At 39.3% G+C, this 24,018-nt stretch overlaps 1 protein-coding gene across 2 annotated transcripts; it reads right to left on the reverse strand.

Annotated features, from left to right (window-relative positions):
* Positions 1-95: 95 nt before the first annotated feature.
* Positions 96-23,811, reverse strand: LOC103668880 (cytochrome b-c1 complex subunit 2, mitochondrial). Of its 2 annotated transcripts, XM_008697187.2 has the most exons (14): positions 23,658-23,811; positions 20,753-20,836; positions 20,505-20,654; positions 20,184-20,248; positions 18,182-18,238; positions 17,814-17,938; positions 15,658-15,755; positions 13,152-13,209; positions 10,573-10,668; positions 10,056-10,255; positions 7,315-7,395; positions 5,099-5,175; positions 1,678-1,831; positions 96-371 (listed from the first exon to the last, which is right to left on the reverse strand). In XM_008697187.2, exons 1-14 carry the CDS (start codon positions 23,688-23,690, stop codon positions 288-290), a joined length of 1,362 nt encoding a protein of 453 aa, XP_008695409.1. In that variant the 5' UTR covers positions 23,691-23,811; the 3' UTR covers positions 96-287. The 2 variants fall into 2 exon arrangements, with proteins under 2 accessions (XP_008695409.1, XP_008695410.1); XM_008697188.2 differs by lacking the exon at positions 20,753-20,836 and having other exon boundaries at positions 23,658-23,782.
* Between the last annotated feature and the right edge of the window lie 207 nt (positions 23,812-24,018).

The raw sequence follows: 24,018 nt of genomic DNA on the forward strand, positions 1-24,018 counted from the left end.
CTATTATTATTATTCATGTTCTCCTTTACAGCATCTAAAACAAAGATCTCAGCATATATAAATACGTGGTTAACCAACTGCAAAGATGCAAGAAAAACATTTAAACAGAATGTTTTATTGACTTTAAGTCAGCTGGGAATAATTACCTGTATTTATGTGTTAAGACATTTCACCTCATTGAAAAAAAAAAAAAGATAAATGTTATATTAGAGATTTTTGACTTTCATGTGTTTGCTGCTCTGGGTTGAGAACATGTTCAGCTCTTCCCTGCAAGATGTGTTCCAGTATTACAACTCATCAACAAAAGGCGTATGGCCCAGATTTCCACTTGCTGTCATTGACTTCCGGCCAGAAACAAACTTCTTTGCAGCCTTTAAGTAAACAAACAAAAAAAGATAAAAAAGTTAACAGAGATAAGAGAATGTATTATCCAGTAGACAAACTTATTTAGTCTGTTATTTCAAGAGTGTATGGGACAGGGCATCCTGAGCCAGCAACTCTGTACCAACCTCTTGGGAAATTAACTACAGGAGAGGGTGATGCATTATTTTAATTTGTGACACTGTAAGAAAGTAAGCTCAGCGTTCCTTTGAATGTTCCCTCCTATGTGTGACTGAGCAAGTGTGGTGCTCCAGGTTTGAGGGTAGCTGTTAAAAAGGGGATAGGGAAAACCTCACTGACATTGCAGAACAGGGCAGAGGCGGCCTCAGGCTGGGCAGTACTTTGCTGTTTCTGTATTCTAACGGCAAATAGTCCGAGTCAATAAAAATACACCAGTTGTTTACATAAAAGTCAAACTTTCTCTCGCTGTGTTCTTTATGCCACTATGTCAAGACCAGAGGCCAGTCGTTTAGGTGTACTGCCATGAGTAGCAGCCCCCGTGTTCTCTGAAGCCAGCTTTTTCATGGGGCCACAGTGCTAGAGGCAGCTGGGGCTGGGACTTACGTAACAATCGTATACAAGAGGAGAGCCATTTGGAAGAGTAGGAAAATGATGAACTTAGGGGCCAACTGAAATCAAGTCAAGGTTACTACCTTAAAATAACCGGTTCCTTTTTTCTATCCCCACTGTCCCTACATAAGGTAGAGCTGTGGTGAGAAGATGGTCGCGACCTCTACAATGCAAGAGGAGTCGACATTTTTAATATAGAAAGAACTGGGAAAACCCACTGATTTTGGATTTATTCTGTAGTTCATATATTTGTTAGGTACAATAGGGAATACAAAAAGGTATAAGACATAGTCCTTGCCCTCAAAACAACGGAATGCAGGAGGAATGTCTCTGACTGAGAAGATGAACGGAAATCCTGAGATGCTGGAGTGTGCAGGACTGGCACGACAGAGTTTATTTCTTGGGGGGAGAAAAAACGCCAAAGTCAACTATTAGGCTGAATCACATGAAATTGCCAATATTCAACTCTTCTTGACCTCTCAGAATTTTAAATGGTTAATCTACTGGTACTTTAGTTGACTGAATGAGAAAGAGCCACACACAGCTGTCAAGGAAGCCTCTGTAGATATGATGGTAATGAGTCCTCCCGTCTCCACACCAGGCAGACAGGCACCAAACCGCAGGACAGGGACATATACAGCCCAAGAGAGCTTATGCATTCCTTCTAAGATTGGATCATGAAGGTCAAATTATTTGATGTTCAATCAGAAGTTTTCATTTGCTTACGTTTACGACATCAGCATCAGCTATGGAATCTATCTGCTGAAGGACTGTGGCTGGCGGCGTGTACGATCCCGCACCCAGCGCCTGGGACCCGACTTCATCCAGGAACCCCTCAGAAGTCTCCACTGACATTAGGTAGCCAGCTTTCAGCTTGTTCCTGTGCAGTAAAAGGTATGTAACTAAGGCAGAAGCCAGTTTTATAAGAGCAAGGCAATTTTAAAGTATGTTCTCAAACTCAAACCAAATAAAGTTATGTTTTCAAACTCAAACATGTTTTGGTAAATACACAAATTAACAGCTTTGAAATCTTACAGGGCTAAAGGCCTCCATTCTGTCTTCAGTTCATCAATTATGTTATGATTTAGAAAGATTATTTAGAAAGCTGTCAATATGAGATATCAGAAACCCAACAGACTGCCTTTTCATTTTAGACTAGAACCTTAGACTATTTTAATGTGAAGTTTTGATTAGTAAAGTAACTCTTGCCTCCTAATACAGATTTTCTGGTGATGATTTTAGGCATTTCTATTAAGGCAGAACACCTCTGTGGGGTCTTAAGGCACTGTCCACTTAGCTGATTCTCTACATGCACCCCCATCCCCCCGGCCCATTTCTACACTGAGATTTGTCTCAATGAGGGTGGGACATGGAAGGACAGTAGAGGTCTTACAGTCTTTCCAGCTTAAATATGAATCTGAAATAAAAATCCAATTCATAATTCTCTCAGAAAGAAACTGGTGTTCAATAAGGCTCTTGAGTAATTTAACTCTCAAATAAACTATCCTCGTTTGGCACTCTGTAGCAAGACTACCATTTACACATAATCACAATTTAATGCAGCAATTTCACCACACTCTCAGCTTAATTAAAAAAAGATTTTACCTCCCTTTTTTTCCCCCAAGAGAGGGAAGGGCGGGGAGGGGGGAGAAGGAGAGAGAGAATCTCAAGCAGGCCCCAACACGGGGTTTGATCTCATGACCCTGAGATCATGACCGGAGAAACCAAGAGTTGGATGCTTAACTGACTGAGCCACCCAGGCGCCCCAAAGATCCTACCTCTTCATTCTAGGCCACAAACTGATGGTTCCCAGAGGGGAGGTGGGTGAAATAGGTGATGGGGAATAAGGAGTACATTTGCCATGATGAGTACTGGGTGATGTATGGAAGTGTTGAATCACTATATTGTACTCCTGAAACTAATATTACGCTGTATGTTAACTAACTGGAATTTAAATAAAAACTTAAAAAAATTTTCTCACCTACAATAAACTTTACCAAGAGATTATTAGTTTGTCCCTTCAGCAATGACACCTTACTTTCTTTCTTTCACTACAGGAAGACTAATAAGAACCTTACAAGAAAAAGTATCAACTCCATCAAAATGGCAGAAAACAAACATATCTTGATATTAATAACCGAAATTCCACTTTCTACATATTGCCGTACCTTATAAAAACTGTGCTACGCTTAAGTAAATATATTTTCTTAAATAAATTAGATTTGAAACCGATTTTTCTTAAGTAAAAGCCAGTGTTTCAATTTATTCTCATCATGTTTTGTTTGTGGTGCAATCATGTAGAACTGCATCCTATTAACCAATCCTTGGTTCCATGTACATAATATTTAATAAACGGTACTGTACTTATTAAGAGATGCAATTTTTAGTGTGTTCAGTGAAACAGAAGTAATAATGCTAATGAGAACAATCTGAAACGTTGGGGAAGTTTTTCCCTCCTGGGTCGTAATTTGCCCTGTCATCTTCCTTTGTGGGCAATACTAAACAATCATGAAGACAGTGTGAGTTTCACATTCACATTTTGAATTGTACTAAATAGATGGAGTCAAATTTAAGTGTTTTTTTTTTTTTTTTAAAGATTTTATTTATTTATTCGACAGAGATAGAGACAGCCAGCGAGAGAGGGAACACAAGCAGGGGGAGTGGGAGAGGAAGAAGCAGGCTCATAGCGGAGGAGCCTGATGTGGGGCTCGATCCCAGAACGCCGGGATCACGCCCTGAGCCAAAGGCAGATGCTTAACCACTGTGCCACCCAGGCGCCCCAAATTTAAGTGTTTTAAACTGCTGTATGAAAATGCAAGCTGATTTCCAGCTCGGTCCAAAGTATGTCTCTTTTGTTAGAGAGACTCTCCAAACTAACTGAGTGAGAGGTGGTGCTGGCACTCCCAGTGAAAACAGTGGGAATTTAAAAATCAAATAGCAGACAGGTATTTCAATCTTTTAATCAGATACACTGGTCCCCCTTTATCCGCAGGGGATACATTCCAAGACCCCCAGTGGATGCCTGAAGCCATGGTTAGTACCAAATACATACTGTGTTTTTCCTAACATACATACCCATAATTAATTTATAAATTCGGCACAGTGAGAGATTAACAACTACTAAAAAAACAGAACAATTTTAACAATATGCTATAATAAAAGTTATGCGAATATGGTCTATCTCTCTCATTTAAAAATAACTTACTATCCTATACTCACCTTTCTTGTGATGATGTGAGATGATCAAAATGCCTACGTGAGGAGATGAAGTGAGGTGAGTGATGGAGCTGTGTTGTGACATAGTGTTCGGCTGCTAATGACCTTCTGACAGTAAGTCAGGAGGAGAATCATCTGCTTTCAGACCACAGTTGACCGCAGGTAACCATGGAAAGCAAAACCATGGATAAGGGCGGGACTAGTGTATCTTTTTTTGGTCTATCAGTAAAGAGGTTAAAAAAAAAAAAAAAGAAATTGCCAATGGTTATGGCACAATAGGCATTCTCACATACTGGTGGTGTGGTTATAAACTGGTACAACCTTTTTACTTGGGACTTTGAAATATAAAAACAAAAATATAAACACTCACATATACTTGAACAGACTTTTGTAATAATATTTATTATAACTCTTGACTTAGTTGGGAATCTATACCAAGAAGGTAATATGAAATACAAAGATGTTTTAAGACCAAAGATACCTTTTATAGTTTATAATTTCCAACTGTAGGAAATGTCTAACAAGTATATTTTGATACACCAGTTAATACTGTTTATAAGACATTTTTAGTAATCTGAATAAATGGAAACATCATTATAATGTTAAGAAAAAAGAGGAATCATTGGTAAGGAATGAGAGATTGTTTTCGACTCTTTTGTGTTATTTTCACATTTCTACAATAAACATGCTATTAAATAGGATATAAGTATATATAATAACAGTTAATAATTATGTTTAAAATGCATAAAATAGTCAAGAAAATAAGCAAAATATTAACAATTATATCTCTAGGTGGTAGGATGTGGGTGTGTTTCCCTTTCCTTTTAAATACTTTTCCGTACCTTTCAATCCTTTTGGGTGTGTGTTACAACAAAAAATACAACTTTCAAATAGTTGAAACACAAAACACACAGTTAATACTGCAACTTACTTGGCAGCTTGGACATCTGCATTGGACAGGTTTCCTTGAGCAATCGTTTTTACTTGGTTATAGGCAGCCTTGATGACCTAGGATAGACAAGAGAAAGCTGGTCATTTCTGATCAGTGCCAGAGTCTCCTGAAGCAATCAAATGCTCCTCTGCTGAGGACGCACAAGATGGAAGTTTGGTTCCAGAGAAAGAGCACAGTGTCCATTTGGAATTCTTGCCACTATGTGTTCCTTATTCTTCCAGTGTTCATAAAGCAGCTGTTTGTACAATCTGCAGTATCCAAGTAGCCAAGCTATCTATCAATCTATCTAATCTATTTACTTATTTATGTGGGCAGCAAAGCAAGGTTATCCAGCAACAGCAAAGTTTATTACTGAGTGATAGTACAAAGCTCCTGAAGGGGGTGGGGACCCAAGAGGGTTGCCTGTAGCCAAGCTTTTTAGAAAAGTGGCAGAGCACAGAGAATACCAGGATGGTTTAGGAAAAGCAAACACAAGGATTTCTAATTGTCTATAAAGAATAAATATCTCTAAAATTTCCCAGACTCTCAAAGCGTCATGCAATTAATACTGCTATCCCTTACTATTCACTACGAAAAAAGCAGTAATTCACACACAGCTGATTTGTAAAGCTTGTCCATGCCTGGGATGTCGGAGTCAAGTTCCAGGAATGTGGGTGGGTGTTTGGCAAAATTTGTTCAATAAGTAAGTTCATAAACCTGGTCCATGATTTTCTCCATCCCAACTTTGGCACCATCCTGGGTCACTGACCTACCACGAATCACCTAAATTCTAGGACCTTCATTTCCCCTGCATTTTAGCTACCCATTTCCACAGCCACACCTGACTTGGACATAACCTAAATTTGCCCTGTGAAATCTTCAATTCCAAGACCCCCGGCCTAAGTCTTTAATCACACTATCCTTGTTCCACTTGATCAAGATCTTTAGTTTCTTGATTTGCCTACTTTCAATCTATCAAGTCCCTTGGCTTTATTTCTCTGTCTGGCCAAGATCCACGAATCACTCCTTCAGTCACTCTCGTCAGTGTGCCCCACTTGCTTACCATTTGCCCATACTTCTGACCTGCCCACTTTGCAGGCTTCCAACCTTGGATTGACCCTATGACCTGCCCCTTCCATTTCTCTGTTAGAAATACCACTGGAGAAAAACTATGAAGTGACTGTAATACGTGACAATGTGTAGTTAAGTGTTGTATGTGACTGTCGTATGAATTTGTGGTCTCTCACCTCCAGGAGACACCGACATGGCTGTCCATGCCCATTCTGTGTATATCTAGCCATTCATTTGTCCCAAATCTCATTATTTTCTTTCAACTCTCCTACCCTCTTTTACTCTGAAGACGTGACCACCTCCTCCCTTACTGGGGATGTACTTCTGCATCTTTCCCACAGCAGTCTTTGTATCCCAGGCTAACATGTCCACTTTACTCTGCATCCCACCTGCTCATGATTTTTCAGCCTGATCCATTTATAATTTCCTATCTCCTATATCTGCTCCAATTTTCTTTCCCTTTACTATGAATTCTCTCCCAACTTAATCTCTCAATATAAACTCTCCTAAAACTACCACCCACCTCCCCTGCAAGTCTGAGCTCCACCAGCCTATGCCAACCTCATATTTCTTTCTTCTTATTCATTCCTTAACAATATAAATTTTAGCTCACTTCCAACACTCTGGTGAAAACTGGTAATATACCAGTGATATCCTGGTTTGCTGTAATGGATCGAAATGGTGTTAACCATTCTCTTTCCCGGCCTCTTAAAAATACCAGTTTCTCTTCTTGTTTTCTGGGCCATTTTCCTTAGTCACTTGGCAGCACTCCCCCGAACTCGAGCTTCGGTTTTCTCCTCCTGCAGTCTTTCCCACACAACCCTAACTTCAACACAATCTCTATGCTGAGGACTCTGAAAGATACATGTTGGCCATGACGTCACCTGAGTTCTCAATTTAGATGTCCCAGAGAGACACTCAATGCCACCTGTGCAAACAGAACCAAAATACCAACGAGACACCTCTTCCCTCTTTCCTGGAAACACGAGTATACATTTTTAAGTTCCCTGCACAGCAGACATTGTAATGATATCACGCTATACAGAGCTCTGATGAGTCATGGCCTTCAAATGTTCCCTATTTTTTACTAAAAACATGTTAATGGAGGAAAAACACTTGTGAGAGTTGGTGAGCTTGAAACTTACCTCTCCAGCTGCAGCAGCCTGTGAGATGGTGTAAATCCCAAAGAGTCCAGAATCCGAGTAACTGGCGTTAAAAGCTGAAACCTGAAATGTAATTAAATTTTACTGTATGTCATTTTACCAGGGAAAACAGGGCACCGTTTCCCAATTGACAAAAACTTGGGACCCTCACGGTACAAGCAAAAGGGATGAATTACTATTCCACGTAACCAGTTCTGTCAAGGACTGAAGTGTTTCAGATACAGGTTACTTAACTTTTTTCACTTACATCTTTCTAAAACAGACTGCTCACTTTACTTTTTGCTGGGTATTTTCTAACCTTCTTTGATTTAAAGGTTAATGTAAACATTAACTCGTGAACAGTATTATCATAGCTGCAGTATGGCTGAGTGGTACAGACTGTGGGCTTCGGCATTAGACAAACCTGGTGTCTCCCCTCTGCCAGTGCTGGTGACTTCTTTTTTTGCCAATTTACTTACGCTTCTCCTACAGACTAAAGTCAAAGGGTTGAGGGAGAATGTCTGCTTAGTGGACGTTATTCAGATACCCAAGGTAGCCACAAGCTCAGCCTCAGGATAACACAGGTATTGCTGTCTGCAGTCTGAGCAGAATGTTAAGCTCCCCACGGTGAACATGAAAGCTCGGTGTCGTGTTTCCCAGTGTTTGTGTGGACGATTTACATAAGGATCACTTGAGCTGTTATTAAAAATACAGACTTTCAAGTTCCAGTAACAGATTTACTCACTCAGATCCCTGTAGAGGCAATCTGGAAAGCTGCATTTAAAAAAATAATTCCAGGTGATTCTTATGCATGTTAAAATTTGAGAACCACTGGCTTGGCCCATATAAAGCATAAGAAAAAAATGTTCTTTAATGATTTGAAGTTTAATTACAATTTTGAGACTATTCTATTCATACCTCAAATTTCTGGCCAAATGGTAAAGTAGGAATTTCTGTTAAATTATATTACCCTGGGTTAGAATTAAACTCCAGCCACCCAAAAGCATCATTAACAATCAATGGTAAAGAGTAGCATGAAGAAAACAGAGCAGACCATGAACCAGGAGAGAAGAAATATAGAGGGAATTTAAAAAGCAGCAGCTAAATTTAATTTAGGACTAATTTAAGATAATGGTTTTCAAACTGTGCTCCAGGGAACTCCAAGGTTCTGTACAGAAGATTCCAAGGCTTTCAATGTCAAGTAGACATTCAAAAATTTCTTTAAAAGTGAAAATTTTTGTGCTCAACATTGCAGCTGGGAAATTGTATGGGATAAAAAAGGTTCCTCTGCTTAAAAAAAAAAAAAAAAAAAAGTTTGAAAACTATCATGTAAGAGAGAAAAACTCTCTAAAGACCTGAGATACAGGAGAACCATTTTAGATTTCTAAGTCAACATGACTCATATATAATGAACTTTCCTCAAACCAAAAGCCTGATTTCTGGCCCGCCACACATACACTGTACATCTGCTTTGTGAATGAGTAGCCTACAGGAAAACCACGTTGTCCTTAAGATACTGATCAGTGCTCCTACTCCCTGCGTTCCTTTACAATAAAACTTGTGATTCCTGCCCATATGCTAATCTATAATCTTCTGAGCTTTTACAAGATGTAAAAAGTATATAATCCTGTAAAAACTGTTCATCCTCCAGAGCACTTTCTTCCCTGTGAAGAGCATGTTTCCTGGGCAGCTGTCCTAACTTGGGCACCAACAAAACTCTCTCCTACTTGCAGAGATTCTAAAAAGGTTTGTTCATTTGGATTGACGGTATTAAACAGAGGAATGAAAAGAGAGGTTGATTTTAATTCCACTCTTAAGTGTCAAATGGCCAAAGACTACCTACTTGTGCCATGTACTGTTGTAAAATCATGAACAATATTTAATACTGTAATTTAGTACAGTTGTTGCCTTTTAAAGGCTTATCATTGAAGGTCATGGGGGTATTACACTGGGCAGACAATGGTCATTCATTAAAACAGTTTGTTTGCCAACATTTTATATTCTTTTGATTTGAATATCATTATTTTGAAAGCTTTAGCATCTTCCTCACCGTCACAAAAAGTGTGTTCTAGAGTAACATAGCTTTTTGTTATAATTAAATGTCATTAATTTTTTCTTTTTAAAGATTTTATTTATTTATTAGAGAGAGTGAGAGAAAGAGCACAAGCAGGGGAACTGGCAGAGGGAGAGGGAGAAGCAGACTCCCCGCTGAGCAGGGAGCCTGATGCGGAACTTGATACCAGGACTCTGGTTATCATGACCTGAGCCAAACACAGACGCTTAACCGACTGAGCCACCCAGGAGCCCCTCATTTTTCTTTTTTAACTTAATCTCAAACTGGAGGGATGGGTGTGTAAAGTTTCTCGGTGTACATGCTGGACATTTGGTTGGAAAACACGAAGAGCAGTGAAATTCACGAAGTAGCCACAAGAACACAAGAGGACAGAAGAAAATCTAGAAAAAAAGACTAATCAGAATCTAGGAAAAGGTTTAATATCTAGAGCTTTATTCTAAAGGTCACTGAGGGATGAATTTCTGATTTTCTAAGCATTCCACTCTTTCTATATTAGAATAACTGAAAAGACAGGAAGTTTTTGATTAGACCCTAAGGAACTAAACTTAAGCCTGGCTATCTCTTCAATTTTATGAAGATTTTCTTGGTGTTCACCTTAAATTTTAAGGACGACATCATACACACTGAGCCTTTACAAACAAAAGGAGAGATGTTGACTATTCAGACTCACATCAAATGGCTGGTGAACTCCCTTGGCAACAGCCTGGTACAGAGAGCTGGTGGGATTGCTGCCTCTCTTGACATATGGCCCAGCACCAAGGACATACTGGAGAACACTAAATGCATTTGCTTCCGTACTTCCTGTGGCAGCACTTTCAGCTACAAGAGCAGCATGAACGAGACTGTCTCCATTCTGCTCTCGGATTTCACCTGGTGCCATGTAAGGAGAGAGCGAGGAATAAAGGGGCTTGGTCACCACTGGCTTTATTCTTCCGTATTCTCTACAACACAGTATTAACCCACTAAGATTAAGGTTTTCTGTGGCCTAGTGTCTCCGCATACCATCCTCCTATCCCCACAACACACACAAAAAACATGTTTAATACACAACGCCCAAGCAATCTAACCTCTTCCTTCCACACTGAGTCTATTTGGTGGTTAAGTAATCAGGCCTATCCCGCTCCAATACGTTATTTCTGATGAGGAACGTCCTTCTGATAAATCAGCCCTGACAACAAAATGCTTACCTCCACGGTATTTGGCCTTTGCACCAGGTAAACCAAGCCCACCCCGCATGTTGAGAAACTGTTCTGCAACCTGCTTTAGAACAGGGTGACTCACACCTATTTCAACAGAAACAAAATCAAGCTAGCTTTAAAATACAATTGTAAAACATCTACTATTTTAAAAATAATACATTATACAAATTATCACAGAAATAAATAGTAGAGAAAACAGGAGTCTCCCCCACAATGCTACTCTCCCAGAAGTTCCACTTATAGTTTACTAATACATATTCATCTAGAACTTTTTTCTATTCTTGTATTAATATTATCCTCATTTTCTTTTATTTTTAAAATGGTGTTATTCTATTCATACTGTTTCTAACTTGCCTTTGTAATTTATATCTAAGTGAGTGGTCTAGAGCAAACATTTAATGGCTATAAAGAATTCCATTATATGGATATACTATCATTTATTTAATCAGTCTCTTCTTGGTGGACATTAGCATATTTCCAATCATTGGCTATTAAAACAATATTGCACTGTGCATCAAAGAACATTTTTTTAAAAATTTAAAATCAATTAACACAGTATATTATTAGTTTCAGAGGTAGAGTTTAGTGATTCATCAGTTGCATATAACACCCAGTGTTCATTACATCACGCGCCCACCTTAATGCCATCACCCAGGTACCCATCTTCTCACCACCTCCCCTCCAGCAGCCCTCAGTTTGTTTCCTACAGTTTAACAGTCTCTTATGGTTTGTCTCCCTCTTTGATTTCGTCTTATTTTAGTTTTCCTCCCCTTTCCCTATGTTCATGTTTTGTTTCTTAAATTCCACCTATGAGTGAAATCATTTGGTGATTGTCTTTCTCTGACCGACTTATTTCACTTAGCCTAACACCCCCTAGTTCCACCCAGCAAATGGCAAGATTTCATTCTTTTTGATGGCTGAGTAATATTCCGCTGTATGTATATACACATCAAAGGGACCCACAGAATGGGAAAAAATGTTTGCAAATGATGTATCTGATAAGGATTTAGTAGGCAAAATATATAAAAAACTCCTACAACTCAAAAATTAAAAAAAATCCAATTCAAAAATGGGAAAAGTTCTTGAATAGACATTTCTCCAAAGAAGATATACAAATGCCCAAAAAGCACAAAAGATATTCAATGTTATTAGTTATTAGGGAGACACAAATGGAATGAGATACCACTTCATAGACACCAGGATGGCCATCACCGAAAAGACAAATAATAGTAAGTGCTGGTGAGGAAGTAGAGACATTGGAACCCTTGTACACTGTTGGTGGGGATGTCAAACGGTTCAACTGCCTCGGAAAACAGTTTGGCAGTTCCACAAATGGTTCCACAGTTACCACAGGTTCTGGCAATTTTACTTCTAAAAACATACCCCGAAGAATGAAAAACACGTGGTTTTAACTAAAACTTATACATGAATGTTTATACTTACAATAGCCAAAAGTTGAAAACAACTCAAATGCCCAGTGACGAATGGATGAACAGAAAGTGGTAATGGAGTATTTTACCCAGAAAAAGGAATGGAACATTGGCACATGCTACAATATGGATGGACTGAAAACATTATGTCAAGTGAAAGAAGTCAGCTATAAAAGCCCACATCTTGTAGAATTCCATTTATATGAAATGTCCAGAGTCAACTCTACAGAGACAGGAAGTAGATCAGTGGTTGTCAGAGGCGAGGAGGAGGTGGGATAAGGAGGGACCATAAAGAACACAGGGTTTTTGCGGGGATGATGAAAATATTCTAAAATTAGATAGTGGTAACAGTTATAGCACCCTCTGAATATAATAAAACTCATGGAACTGTATACTTCAAAAAGGTGAATTTTATGGTATTTGAATTAGACCTCAATTATGCTGTTATTCACAAAACAAATGAACCAAAAAATAATACTGCAAATAGTATCTTTGTGCAACCATTTAGTAAACTTGACCAACTGTTTCTGTATGATAAATCCTTAAAAACAAAACCACTGGGTCTAAATATATCAATATTTAAAATTTTAATATTTAAACAGACCTCCAAAAATGTACCAGTTTATCTTCCCACCAACAATTTTTGAGAGTGCTTAATTTCTCCACACCCTGGTTAATACTAGGCAGTGTCAATCTTTTAATTTTTGCCAATCTCATGGGTTAAAATTTTAACTATTAGGCAAGGCTATCTTTACAATAATTGGCTACACACACATATGCACACAATTTTCCCCATGAATTGTTTGTTCACGCCATTTGCCTATTTTCATTTAAATTATACTTCTTTAAAACAAAAACAAAAAACTTGTAAAAGCTCTTTGCTTAGAGAAATTTGTCCTTTATCACAGACTTTTCAAATACTGTAATAAACTCAAAGTCAGTAGTTTACATAAATGTTGGAATCTGCTTACTAAAACAAAACAACCTACCAATTAAAATCCTATCACACAATGCCTGTCTGACATCAACAGAGGACTGAGTTATCAAATTTGGTTCAATCCTGTGCTCACATAATTACAGCTTAAAAACACTACTCTTAAAAAAAACAGACTGACATGCAAGCAATTCCCAACTTACCAAGTCCAATCAAAGCCATTCTTGCACTTGTGAAATGGTTCTGAACAAAGTAATGCAACTGAGGAAGTTGAGAACATTTACGAGGTTATATTGGTATAAATACAAAAAGCCATAAAAAATTAAAACTGCAGGTCAACAGAAAATAAATACTCAGGCTTAAAAGCTGCCATAGTGAACTATAAACTATCTAGTGCCGAATTACACTGCTTTTATTTTTAAACTATTGATTAAAAGAACTAGAACTTAATGTGGTAATGGTTACATGACTGTGGATATAGTGAAAACACTGAATTGCGTGCCTTATTTTAATATTTTATTTATTTATTTTAGAGAGAGAGAGAGAGCGAGCATGGCCATGAGTTGGGGGAGGGAGGGAGAGAATCTCAAGCAGGCTCCATGCCCAGTGTGGAGCCCAACATGGGGCTTGATCTTACGACTGTGAGACCATGACCTGAGCTGAAACCAAGAGTTGGACACTTAACCAACTGAGCCACCCAGGTGCCTGAATTGTATACTTAAAGTAGGTGAACTGTATGACATGTGAATTATATCTCAATAAAGCTGTACTGAAAAAAAGGAATTAAAAAATGGCCTGAAAAAAATTAGAGTATACACTGGCCTGAATGTGAAAAAAAAATGAGACTAAGCTTATGATTTTTATTATAATGTGATTTTAGCATATGTGCATCAGATTTCTTTCGTCTTTATACAGATAGCAAGAAAGTACTATTAACATTCTATAGTAGGGCTAAAACCTATTCTCAACAGGAGCACTGCTGTTCCCAAGGGAGTGAAAATTGGCTCTCGGGGGCAAGAAAAACATTTTACTCCTTTTATGTATAAAACACAAATATATACACATGTACATACATAGACAGTGTATCTCCGACATTAAAAATTCATTTTGAGTCAGAGTAGAAAAAATTGGCTAAAAATGGTTCCTTGGGAATGGGTCATAACGTTGAGAATCATTAGGCTAAGGTAATGTGACTGAATCAAGTTATCAGAATTTGTGCCCTGAAGTGAATGGTGCCTCCATCTCTGGAGTCATCGTGGAGTCACATCCTTTTTTTTCTTCCTACTGAATGCTGCCATCGCTCAAGGTATTCTAGCACCAATTTCTTTAGAATCTCCTTTAGACTAAGGACACATTAAAAAATGCTAATAACTTTGAGGTAACCATGGTTAATATCTTGGTTATTTGTCCAGGACACATACATACACACACACACACTTTAATTTCTAAAAATTGAGACCCTATGGTACATCCTATTCACAAATTACGTTTTCTAACTTGACAATATGCTATGGAATTTTTCCATATCAATATTTTTGAATGGCTGAATAGTATTCCATTCCACATATACTTAATAAGTTACTTAACTAGTCCCTTAAAGTTGGATATTTAACTTGTGTCTAATTTTTCACAATTATAAACAATGCTACACTAGACATCCTTGTGGATAAATGTTTTGCTATGTATACTATGTTTCGCTACCTCAATAACGTATCTTCACACGGGTGATTTTGATTTCTGAAAATTTCAAAACTCATTGGAGGCCAGTCTTACGAAAAATGTTCACTGTTTAGGTTGGATGGTATCACTTATAATTTTTAAAAAGTGCCATATAAATGGCAGGCATTAAACCGCTGACAGGTAAGTGAAGAGTTTTCTAACCAGGAAATAAAACAGTAAAGAGATAGGATATACGGTTCAGTTTTCTCTAGTGGCTAACCAGAAATGAAATGAGAATAAAACCTTAACTTCCAAGTCATATACACTTTGCAAGTATTGATAGTTCCCAATTTTTCTTTTAATGTCTTTTGATAAAAATTTTTTTGCAGGGTGGTAGGAATAGGAAATTAAGATTATATACATGTACCTATACTTGCAATAGATACACTTTGACATTCAATGTTTCACATTGTTGAAGTGAAGTTTTATGTTATATATACAGCTGTGACAGGTGACAATCTGTGCTGCCAGCAAAGCAAGGCCAGTGTGCTGAAGGGGGCAAAGGAGCTAGTGAGCAGGCTGATGACGGATGGGGAGCTGATGTGGGTTCATTCCTACCTGCATACTGAGGAGTTAAAGGAAGACTTCTGGTCAAAAGATGATGAAATTTAACATTTAAATACTGTTTAAAAAAGATAGATAAATATACACAGAAAAAGGTCTGGAAGAAAATATACCCAGGCATAAACATTCAGTGTCTTTAGGTATGTGAGATGCTTTCTTGTTTGCTTGTCATGATTTTCTGGATTTTCTGAAATGAACATGTCCCTTTGTGGTAAAAACTTTTTTTAGTTAAAAGCTATAAAAATTGTTCAGATAGAATTTTAGTTAAAAAGGCAAGCTGATGAAAAAAAAAATTAACCCAGCAGGTGAATTTTTAAAATTTGAAGATAAAAAGAAAAATTAACAAACAAACCTGAAATGGCAGATGGATGTTCGATTTAATGTGAAAACAAGCACATTTTAAAATGTAATGTGTTTTATCAGTACCTCATCTGGTGTCACTTTTCCAATCCTATAATCAGGACAATACAGGGAATTAGCCAAGGCATTTCGGTAGGCTGCAGCATGCAAATTTTCAAGGACATCTGTAAAATAAGTAAAGAAGCATTTGTGGCAACATAATTCAAGACAGACGACGTTTTTAGAATCTAGAAAGCAACTATACAATTTTGGTCACCTTATGGCATTGAAATGTTATGAGGGCTTGAGATTTAAAAGTCTGCCAGTCAGAATGTACTGAGAAAAGAAAGAAATTAGATGGCAGCAGCTTCTACATACCAGGGCTCACATGACTACTTCTCTAACTCTAATCTACCTGGTATCATCTGGAAAGTATAATGGCCTGGGTTTTACCAAGTCTGAATCTAGTTAATAGTTCTGCCCCCAATACACCATGTGACCTTGGATAAGTCATTTACTTCAATTTTACTCCTATGTTCTCTAAGTAAGGAGGAGTGTCCGGTTAAGAAGATATATGAAAGTGCCAGTGTTAAGTCCTATTGCTAGCTTTCAGGGGGTCAAAGTATACTCTTCACTGGATCACTGGCACTGTCCCTGCTTTCCCTGCTTCAGTCAGAGCCTTTGCTCATTATTTGGGCAATCTCCCTATGGCAGGCACGGTTAGGTGCTGGAAATACAGAGATGAGTTAAGACATAATGCGGGACCTCAAAATGTTGAGAGGGAAAACGGTGAAATAAAGCATGATGGGTGTGATGTCAGCGCTAGATCAAAAGAGCAGCAGGGGCGCAAGGCAAGGGCAGTGGGAATTGGAAAGGAGTAATAGCAGTAAAATCTAGAATGAGTCTTACAGAATAGATAGGTGTTTACCAAGGTATGGTTAGGGAGTGGCATTTCAGGCAGAGAAAACAAAGGCATAAAATATGACCACAGATTCAAAGGGGAATTGCAGCTGGGAGGGGAAGAAGGTCGAGCAAGAGGAAAGGGAGGTGGGGGGGGCAGACTGTGAAAATTAATATATATGCTAAGTTGAAGAGGTTGAACTTTATCCCACAGATAGAAGCCTTTAAACGATTTTCGTGTCAGAAGGACTGCTGTAACGGCAATGTGGTCAATGCACTGACGATGCAGCCTTGGCGGCAGACAGCAGCCAGGAGATGGCAGTAACTATTCGGGCAGAAAGGATGAGGGCTGGAACCTCGCTGCTAACAGCAGAGAAGAAGCCACTGTTAACACGTAAGTCATCTTTTCTACGATTTTCTATTTCTTTGGTGGAGGTCCAGAGTAAGGAAGATCATACTCCTTTGTAAAACAAAGTATCACTGTGAAATAGTATTAGCTAACATAAACCAAGGTCTCACTTCGTTCCAGACACTTGACAGGCTTGCGTTCTGAGCGAGGCCCATCCCATGTAGGGCCCCTGCAGCTAGTCACCTGTTTAGACCTGAGTGGCCTACCTGCACACTTCTGCTACTGGAAGTTGTGGGATTTCTAAGAGTCAGTGGTGCTCGTTTACTAATTTGTTTTGCTAGTCATACTTGTTAAGATTATATATTTAACATTATATAAACACAACATATGAACACCAAAAAAAGTTATTTTTAAAAAAATTAAATTTCTTGCTTTGGAAAGATCCAGTAAAGGTAAGTGGCTAAACAGTAATACCAGCAGCAACCACAAACTGTTGCTGGGTTTGGTGTAAGCAAACTATTGAAAAACACTGTATTCTAAATTCTGAAACAGGGATTCTGTAATTAACTTACATACTACCAAAGCTGAAAAATAATCAACAATATGAATGTTTAAAAACATAAGAATATAGTTAAGAAACTAGACAAATTTTCAGAAAAGGCAGTTTTAAACCCAAGCAGAGAAAAATTTCAATGGCAGTTTCTTCCCTCTACAAATTGATCTTCTCAAAAACCCAGTATCTTTTTTTTTTTTTTTAAGATTTTATTTATTTGACAGAGAGAGAGGAAGTGAGAGCACAAGCAGGGGGAGCAGCAGAGAGAGAGGGAGAAGCAGGCTCCCCGCCAAGAAGGAATCCTGATGTGGGGCTCCATCCCAGGACCCTGGGATCATGACCTGAGCTGAAGGCAGATGCTTAACTGACGCAACCACCCAGGTGCCCCTCAAAAACCCGGTATCCTAGAAACAACTGAACAGGATCTGAAAATGTACTTACGAGCCTGTGGGTTCTGAAAAGCCACAGCTTTGTCAATCCTTAGCCGAGAGTGAAGGGCAGCCACTTCCCAACGACGAAATTCTGGTGATGTGGTGACATTGAGCAGGAACTCCATTACAATATCACTACAGAAGACATCAAGATGAGAGTTTCGAGTCAAAAATTTAAAACCAATGTTCACGCTACATAAATGTAATGTTCTCAATATTAAGTTTTAGGCCTTATGGTAAGCACAATAGTCTACAGTTTGTGAATAAGAACCCAAAACCAAAATCATCAGAGGTCCTAATGCCACATTAAAAAAAACAAGAACTGAGCAGCTAATGCTTCTTTAAAAGCAGGTGTCCTCAACATATGCAGGTACTTACACATGGTCCCGTAGGCATTCCACAGTGTAGGCCATGTTTTCCCTGGTTGAAGTCACACTGCATCAGAAAGAAATTACAATGAATTATCTGAATCAGAAGAATATGCTTTCCTTACATCTTTGTTAAACCAACCAATTCCTTTGGAAAAATTATTTTGAAGTATAAAAATACACATATTCATCAACTAAAATATAAACTATTTAAGAAACTATTTTCAAGGAAGGCAACCTTGACATGTTACACATGGCTGCACCTTGAAGACATTATGCTAAGTGAAATAAGTCAGTCTTGGAAGAACAAATACCATGATTCCACTTTCAGGAGAAACCTAGAGAAGTCAAAATCATAGAACATAGAATGGTTACTGCAGGGGGCTGCAGGAAGAGAGCCAGGGAGTTACTGTTCAATAGCTATAGAGTTTCAGTTGGGGAACATAAAAACATTGTGGAGATGGACGGTAGTGATGGTTTCTTAATGCCACTTTACGCCAAAGACCTGTATACTTAAAGCAGTAAATTTTTTTTTTTTTTAAAGATTTTATTTATTTATTCGACAGAGATAGAGACAGCCAGCGAGAGAGGGAACACAAGCAGGGAGAGTGGGAGAGGAAGAAGCAGGTTCATAGCGGAGGAGCCTGATGTGGGGCTCGATCCCATAATGCCGGGATCACGCCCTGAGCCGAAGGCAGACGCTTAACCGCTGTGCCACCCAGGCGCCCCTTAAAGCAGTAAATTTTATGTATTATTTAACCACAACTTAAAAAAAATGGCAATTAAAGCTGAAGATCTCCTTGTACCCTTCTCTGGCTAACCTCACTCCTTCCTTCCCACTCTAGAGACAAGCATAATTGTAAACACTAAATACTGTTTTAAAAAAAACTATAGGGGCACCTGGGTGGCTCAGTCGTTAAGCGTCTGCCTTCGGCTCAGGGCGTGATCCCGGAGTCCCGGGATCGAGCCCCACATCAGGCTCCTCTGCTGGGAGCCTGCTTCTCCCTCTCCCACTCCCCCTGCTTGTGTTCCCTCTCTCGCTGGCTGTCTTTCTCTCTGTCAAATAAATAAATAAAATCTTAAAAAAAAAACCACAACTATAAATGCCTCATACCTTAAAAGTTTCTTGGAACTAGGGGCACCTGTGTGGCTCAGTTGGTTAAGTGTCTGCCTTTAGCACAGGTCATGATCTCAGGGTCCCGGGATCGAGCCCCATGTCGGGCTGCCCGCTTGGCCGGAAGCCTGTTTCTCCCTCTGCCTGCAACTCCCCTGCTTTTGCTCTCTCTCTCTCTCTCTCTCTGACAAATAAATACATAAAATCTTAAAAAAAAAAATCTTGGAACTGGAATAATCTAGTTCATCCTTTAACTGCTATGTACTATTCTCATCACATCACTAGATCATACTTTATCTATCCCATTTCCCTGAAAATGGTATTTAGATTGTTTCCAGTCTTTACAAAAATAAACAATATCTTTGTGCATGTGAATTAAAAACTTAGGTTGTAAGATATACTCCTTTTCAATATAATTAGATTTTCCTTGATTCTTTTCTAACTAGTTGTATCAAATTATTCTACTACTCATAGAAAAGATTCTCCCTCTTCCTTAACACTGCTGACATGATATATAAGACTGATGGGTAATGACGTCGCATTGCGATTACAAGTAAAGATCAGTGTTTCTGGCTTCTTCCTCTAGGTATAACCTGCTCCTATCCTTTGTCCATTCATTTTCTATTTGCTTGTCTTCTCCTAACTTGTGGTTCTTTATTTTTCCAAACAACCCTCTCCATGTTATGTATGTTGCAAACATTTACTGCCAATTACTTGAATTTTCACTTTAAGGAATAAAGATGTTTCACATTTTGATGTAGTTAAAATCATTAGCCTTCTCCTTCTTGTGCCTGTTTAATGAATCCTTAATTGCCTTAATAAGGGAGAAAGTTCCCTTATGATCGAGTATTTTCTGGTATTTTCACTATTTATTTCCTGTTACTTATGTTTAACAAACCTTAATTTACCACCAACTGCTTCAATTCCACGGGTTATCTTGAAAGATGAAGCTCCTTTTGTAGTCTGGAAAAAGAAAAAAACTTAATTAATTAAACTTAATTAAAAAAGTTAATTTTTTAATGCTAACTTTGCAAGCATCACACTATATCACAATCTAATTGTCATTAGATTCAAAAAGAACTGTACCTAAACAGTGGATCCTTTTTTAGTTTAAGAATTATAAGACGAAGTTTGACAAAAACACACAATAGTTTTTCCTTTCTGTAAGATCAAGATATCATAACGTTCCTGAATAGAGTGAGATGGTAAAGGTGCTTACCAAACTGGATGCAAGACGAAGCAAATGAGAGGTTCCTAAGTTGTTGGAGTCCTCGTATCTACTGCCTGCTTTAATGAATAAACCAATTCTTGAGGCAGGAGCATAGTTTTCCAGAGAAGCGATCACTAAGCCATTTGGTAATCTGGTAAACTGTATTTAAAATAAAGTGAGAAGTGATCAATGCTTTTATATTACCAAAGACAGTAAGGCTGTGTATGGGTTCCAGCGAGCAACACAGTGGGACTGACCTCAAGGTCCTGAGGATGTGAAGGCACTCCTGCAGGGGCGGCTGTGGCTTTCACTTTGGGAGCAACTTTAAGGGAATAAAATCTCTAAACACAAAAAAGACAGGTTACACACATTTCTCTCAAGAAAAGTGTCTTGTATTCTGGTGTGCCCCAGCTATAGAAGGTGTTCATTGATAAAGTAACTTCATTTAGCTGACTTATTATTTCCCAAACACTCTTAAATCTCTTTTTATTTGTGATTTGTAGAGCCTGAAGGAATACCTAATCCTACATGTTCATTTTTTTTGGATGTAAAAAAGAACCACTGTATTTTCTTTTCCCTGTTAACTATCTTATTAAAGCTTTAGGCGGTTAGGGTTACTATTTCCCTTATGCGCCCAGAGTCTCATTTTAGTCTACTTTCCAAGTGAAATGACTTCATCTCCATAATCATTTTAGTAACCTTTAAAAAGACAACGTATACCAAGGAAAATTCCTCCAAGACCCCAGTATTTTGCACAGTATCTTCACTCTCTTGGGTACTACAGTAAGACCACACAACCAAGGGTTTTATTTCTTTGACTAATACAAATTTATATCATCCTGAGATTAACAATAGCTTCAGCTGCAGCAGACTCTCAGTTCATTACATGCAGCCACTGGAAAGGTAAAAGGGTCCTCTTAAATGCTGGATAATGGATCCAAAATGCATAACTTTAATGTTTTTTTTGGTAAATGATATACAATGCTATAGAATTCATTCGAAGGTTCACGAGGTTATTAGAAGAGATGTTATCCCCAAATCAAATGAAATGCTGGAGTTTCCTAAGGACTCCCATCAGAGGCTGCAACGTCCTTACTCTGTGAAGCCCTGGAGGGCTGTTTGTTATATATTCAACATCAGTGCTGTACTGAGTTGGTTCCTAGTTTTCACTTGCTATTAGTACTTTTTAACTATAAATTACAATTAGCTTTGTTTTACCACCAATTTCTTTTGCTGGGTGTGGTATACTTAACCCTACTTGTGATTTTGTCTTTTGATTTTCTAAAAAGTAAAATTTAAGATATGTGAGCATAGTTGTTCAAATATGAATTATCTATAGTTCCATTGCCAAGGGAGATTTAGGTGCTTTCACCTCAAGAAAAAGTGAACTGTGATTATGTACTGCCTATAATTTGTCCCATTCAAATCAGCTGCCAAGAATTATCCTAATTGGGGCACCTGGGTGGCACAGTCGTTAAGCATCTGCCTTCAGCTCAGGGCGTGATCCCGGCGTTCTGGGATCGAGCCCCACATCAGGATTCTCCTCTGGGAGCCTGCTTCTTCCTCTCCCACTCCCCTGCTGTGTTCCCTTTCTCGCTGGCTGTCTCTATCTCTGTCGAATAAATAAATAAAATCTTAAAAAAAAAAAAAGAATTACCCTAATTGTCATACAATTACTAGATAACTTTAATAACAAAATATGTATAAATTTATTCTTTTGTAAAATATGATATAATTAGAAAATTAATTGCTTTCAAGTTTACTGTGATTTGTTTACATTAGTCCTCTTTGAGTTCTTTTATCTACTGGAAAGTTGGGATGGATGCAATGGAGGAGGTGTGGGGGTCTTTTGCTACTCTAACGAGGCTCCTTCCAGCGTTGTTAATCACTGGTTTGTCTACGTGTGCCAATAAGGGTAATTTTTTTTTTTTTTAAGATTTTATTTATTTATGTGACAGAGAGACAGCCAGCGAGAGAGGGAACACAGCAGGGGGAGTGGGAGAGGAAGAAGCAGGCTCATAGCGGAGGAGCCCGATGTGGGACTCGATCCCGGTACGCCGGGATCACGCCCTGAGCCGAAGGCAGACGCTTTAACGACTGCGCTACCCAGGCGCCCCCAATAAGGGTAATTTAGGCTATAATTTAAATTACAGCCATTTGTATAACCCACGGTATATCTATTCAAACATTAAGCACAGGGAAACTCCATTCCCTGTTCTTCTGCACCTCTGTCTAGCAGGTTACTGGTTACCTAGTAACCCAGACACTACTGGCATTTTGGGATAGGTGATTTTTCTGTTTGGGGGCGGGGAGGATGTGCTTGTGCACTGTAGGATATTTAGCAGCATCTCTGGACTCTAGATGCCAGTTGCACTCCCCCACAGGTTGTTACAACCAAAAATGTATGCAGATATTGCCAACTATCCCCTGGGGTCAAAACTGGCCCAGCCGATATTTTTAAAAGTGTTCCTCACTTCCCCTCTTGATAACCACCACTCCCTAGTCGTAGCACACTGACATTTGAGGAGTTTTTCCCAAGTGACAGCTGTTTCGACTGGGCTTGAAGGAGGAGTCTTAAGCAGCTCCCGAGGGTCAGAGCCCCTCCTAAAATTCTCTAAGAAGACATCAAGAAAAACACGTTATCCTGCCAGGGCACCATAGTAAGTACTAGAACAGTGCTAAGCACTATAGAGGCATTAACTCATTTCTTCCTTAAGATTTTACTCATAAGCCCACTTAACCGTTGGGGAAACTGGTGCTCCGTGATACACTAAGAAGCAGAGGCCAGAGCTGACAGGGTGAGGGTAGAAGGCTAGGTCTACGCCGGCCCCCTGCCCCCCAGGACTCGCGATTTCCTCCTCGGGCACCCAAGTGCAGCAGTGACCTTCAGAGGTCTCTCCACCGAGTGGCTTCACCGCCGCTCTCAAGCCCTTTCCCTTTTCTCTTCAGGTTTCCCGGTGTTAGGTCTCTTCCGCTCGTAGCACGAGCTGGGCCTCCAATGCCCGACCCACCCAGCTTGCAAACCACTTGGCCCGCAGAGTTCGGCTGAAGGGCAGAGAGAAGCCCAAGGCCCCGGAGCTCCAAACCAAGCACCTCCGGTCCGCACCACCTTGCTCACAAACTGCTGCCCAACCTTTCCCCATGCCCGCCGGCTGTGCTCACCGAGAGGGACCCGGCTCTGCTTAGCAGCTTCATGGCTCAAGCTTGCTCTAATCCACGGTCACTGCCGGCTTAAAGGAAAGCAAGATGGTGGCCGACAAGAGGAGTTTCCCAGCTTCCCCCGCGCACTCTTTCCCACGCCTACTACGTGAGGAGGACTCTCTATGCGGACCGCGCTCTACTGCTCCCTGGAGGAGGTTGGACCAGTCTAGTTCCTCCAAGACGCAGTGTAGGCGGACGCAAAGTTTTCTAAGTAAATACTCAGAAGATTACTTATGTTACCGCTTTTGGGATTCTCGTCCTGGCCCGGATATCCGCTCTGCAATCCTCCTCTGACTAGGTCTAGGACAGCCCATCACAATCC

This window comes from Ursus maritimus, unplaced genomic scaffold (genome assembly GCF_017311325.1).
Source record: "Ursus maritimus isolate PB19 unplaced genomic scaffold, ASM1731132v1 scaffold_2, whole genome shotgun sequence".
In the NCBI taxonomy this organism is placed as follows: domain Eukaryota; kingdom Metazoa; phylum Chordata; class Mammalia; order Carnivora; family Ursidae; genus Ursus; species Ursus maritimus.